Here is a 3,358-nt window from a genome sequence, read left to right as displayed (position 1 = left end):
CACCACAACTCTGTTTAATTGTGTAGCCATCCAGTCTTTACCTTGCATGTCCAAGGAAGTCCCCACCACACAGGGGGGTTCCCTCAACCCTGCTGTGGTCTCTGGTGTCCAATTCTGGTTGGACAACTGGCCCCTAGGACTGGAAGCAGGACCCCACTCCTGCTTCCTGAGGCCGTTCAAAGCCCCTTCTTCATAGTAAGGTCATCAGTTCCCAAGATTCCTAAGGGGCTTTCAGGGTCCAGTTCTGGAGAGCTGCAGCTCTCCTGGGGCCAAGAGCAGCGTCTTCCCTGATTGCAGAGCCTCTGAGGAGGATGCCTCTGGCTGCCCTACTGCTGGGGAAAGGAGAAAAGATGGTGAGGTGGGCAGCAGGGCCAGCCGAGCCGGAGCAACTCTCAGAGCAGGCTGGAGGGTGACCTACCTCTTGAGGACACACAGCCACGTCTCTTCTCCCCTGCAACAGATAGCATCGTGAGGGTCCGGGGTGATTCATCCCCAAATGTCTTGCCTATGGCCATTCCCTTTCCAGTCTGTCTTTTCCCTCTCCTCAAAGCAAGCCCTCCTCACTCTCCTTCAGCTTCTCCCCAGGGAACCTGTCCATCCTTGCCCCACCCACACAGCCGGCACTCTTCCACTGAACCTGGCACTTTCCTACCTAGTTAGCCCCATCAAAGCAGAGCCTACTGAGATGGGAAGCGTATTGCCTCCTTCTCGCCGTTCCGTGGTCTATTAGGGACTACAGAGGACTTCTTTGAGAAGACAGTCATCTGAGAATGTCCACAGATCTTGAACTCTCACAGGACCTGGTGGAACCTCGGTCTCGCTAACCAAGTGTTCCCGAAGGCTCTGGGGACTGGGTCAGGACGCACTGGCTGCTTTCACCCACCCTGCCCTTCTCTGTCTCCATGCATCGCTCACCACCCAAATAGGCGCAGTTAAAGTGGCTGCAGGTCTGATTATAACTCCAGAGAGTCAGTATGCTCTGGCCTCCGTCCTGGGAGAACCCAGTGACCAAGAAGACTTCATGTGGGGGTATCAGCACCTCACGCTCCTCGGGGAAGACAGACAAAGCCTGGATAGGAGCCCCGAAACAAGTCCTTAGGTTGAAGAAGGTGGCATTACCAAACCTGTGAGCCACTCTTTCATCCACAGAGCTGGAGGCAAACTGTCCTAACCGGACAGAGTCCCCCAGCCTCCTGGGTTCAAAGTGAAGGCCGCCCACACCTCGGAACACTGCCTCCCCGGCTTCCGCACTGCACCCTCCAGGGCCCCGCAGCAGCTGCAGGGCCCGGGTCAAGTAGAAATGCAGGGCCTTGAAGGGGAAGTGCCTCATGTAGACCTCCCGGGAGCCACCTCCCGTCCGCACAGCCTGGTTCAGCTCCCAGTACAAGGTGTTGGACGAGTTGGTGTACACCATGACAGCTACCCCGTGCTGGGCTTTGAAGCCAGGAGGTAGGGTGAGCTTGTGACGCCGGTGTGCCCAGGCCTCTTGAGCTGCTTCCCAGGATTCCCGCAGCAGGGCATGGCGTGCCATCTCTTCCTTTAGCAGCAGGCCTGCTTTCTCCTCCATCTCCTCAGAGCAGCCCACGTAGGCATCATCGAAGGTATCTGGAACCAGGCTCAGGGGCAGGATAGGAACAGCTTGGACCTACGGACATAAGAGGGGAGGTGCCACAGAGGCCAAAAGAATAAGTTTAGGCCACTGGCCAGGGAGTGTTGGCGGCAGATTTTCGTTTTCGTGCCCACATATCTGACGCAGGCAATTGGCAAGATCTGAAACAGGCACAGATAACACAGGCTATGGAGCCCGACAGCCGTGAGTGCAGCGCCACCTGCTGGCTGTGGGATCTGTGGGACTGGGAGCAATTCTCAGGCCAGGGCTTTCTGGACTTGGCATTCTTCACCTGCGGTCTAAGCATACTTCCGACCTCACAGGGGTGTGAGGGGAGCATGAGGATCATTGTGGCACAACCTACAGGGGGTCATCTCATCATTCGAGCGAGAGGAGAGTCTGGTTGGTTCTGTGTTTTCCTGGCTCTGCTCTTCTGCTCTTCATCCTTGGGGAAGCCCGGCAACTTGTTATACATCACTGTCAGCGCCGGGGTTCCCGTATCCCTTTCTACTTTAGAAGATTTTATCCTAAACTCAAGGAGGGGGCAGGGTGTTCTGTCCTCAGCACAACCATAGTCCCAGAGCGTGATGGGGCGGGGAGAGGGCCTGCCAGGCCTACGGCAGCACACCGGTGTGAGCAGGGGGTTTGCCTGCACTGAACCTGTGGTGTGATGTGGGAGGGAGAAAGCTGGAAGCAATCCCTGTGGAGGGGAAGCATGGAAGGAGATTTCACACTGGGAGCCAGGAGCACAGGGGGCGGCATTCTGGGAGACCGATCTGGCACTTGGGTTCCTTAATGGAATAGACCAGAGAAGAGGACTGGGAGGAGGGGGAGCCTCCTGGGAAGGCTTTCCCTCCATCACCACCACCTTCTCAGCTACTGAACCACAACTGACTTTGCTGGCAAAGGATAATCCCTGGAGTTACCTTCCAGAGCGCGTGCAAGCCGAGGCAGCTGAGGACCATTAGCAGATCCTCCAGAATCATTCTCAGAGGAGTCCCGAGGCGGCAGGATCCCGATGATGATGATGATGATGAAGCCAATGGAGGGAGTGCTGGCTTGGATGGGTTCCAGGACCTTCCTTCCTTCCTTCCTTCCTTCCTTCCTTCCTTCCTTCAGCCTGAGAGGGTCCTTAGTCAAGGACTGGAACTCAGGAGGGATGAGGGGCGGGGCCGAGGGCGAGTCTAAGGATGGGCCTGGCTTCGATTCTACTGTCCCCACGTCAGCCCTACTCTATGACTACAAGATGGCCCCACACCCAGGGTCTCCAGGGCTTCTTGGCGATGGTATAGGTGTCTTATATGACTCTGCCTAGAGAGGGGCGGGGCTGGGCCTGGAACCCACCTGGAGGAGGTAGAGGCAGAGAGCAGCCTGGGGCTGTGGTCCTTTGCGGCAGACTGAGGCAAGACGGGAGCTGAAGTGCCGGTAGACGCTACGCAGATCCCGGACAGACAGCTGAACAAAGTCCCCGGGGCTAACTATAGCCCCTGAACTGGTAACCCGACACCTATCTTCCCCAACAACAGACAGGGGCGTGGGAGCTGGACTAGCAGAGTCCTTGGGTGGTTGAGGGGCGAAACTCTCCTTAGTTTGGATGATAGGTTCTTTCTGTAAGATCTGAGCTAGGTCAGAGTTGGGGGAGGGACCTGTGAGACTTGCCCTCTTCTCCTGTGGCCCTGGGCCGCGCCAGGGCCCTCAGACTACCAGGCCACGGAAGCCCCACGAGGGTCGTAGCTCCTTGCACAACGA

The 3,358-nt window shown here is 57.2% G+C and overlaps 1 protein-coding gene across 3 annotated transcripts; it reads right to left on the bottom strand.

Annotated features, from left to right (window-relative positions):
* Window positions 1-4: 4 nt before the first annotated feature.
* On the bottom strand, window positions 5-2,720 carry Art5 (ADP-ribosyltransferase 5). Of its 3 annotated transcripts, none has more exons than XM_052156510.1 (4): window positions 2,536-2,720; window positions 1,257-1,645; window positions 419-451; window positions 5-332 (listed from the first exon to the last, which is right to left on the bottom strand). In XM_052156510.1, the coding sequence occupies exons 1-4, from the start codon at window positions 2,593-2,595 to the stop codon at window positions 221-223; spliced, it is 594 nt and encodes a 197-aa protein (XP_052012470.1). In that variant the 5' UTR covers window positions 2,596-2,720; the 3' UTR covers window positions 5-220. The 3 variants fall into 3 exon arrangements, with proteins under 3 accessions (XP_052012470.1, XP_052012450.1, XP_052012460.1); XM_052156490.1 differs by having other exon boundaries at window positions 177-332; window positions 916-1,645; XM_052156500.1 differs by having other exon boundaries at window positions 177-329; window positions 916-1,645.
* Window positions 2,721-3,358: the final 638 nt, after the last annotated feature.

The sequence above is a fragment of the Apodemus sylvaticus genome, chromosome 1, assembly GCF_947179515.1.
Source record: "Apodemus sylvaticus chromosome 1, mApoSyl1.1, whole genome shotgun sequence".
Classification (NCBI taxonomy): Eukaryota; Metazoa; Chordata; class Mammalia; order Rodentia; family Muridae; genus Apodemus; species Apodemus sylvaticus.
Note: the sequence above shows the minus strand (reverse complement) of the source record. Positions and strands in the feature narration are given on the sequence as shown.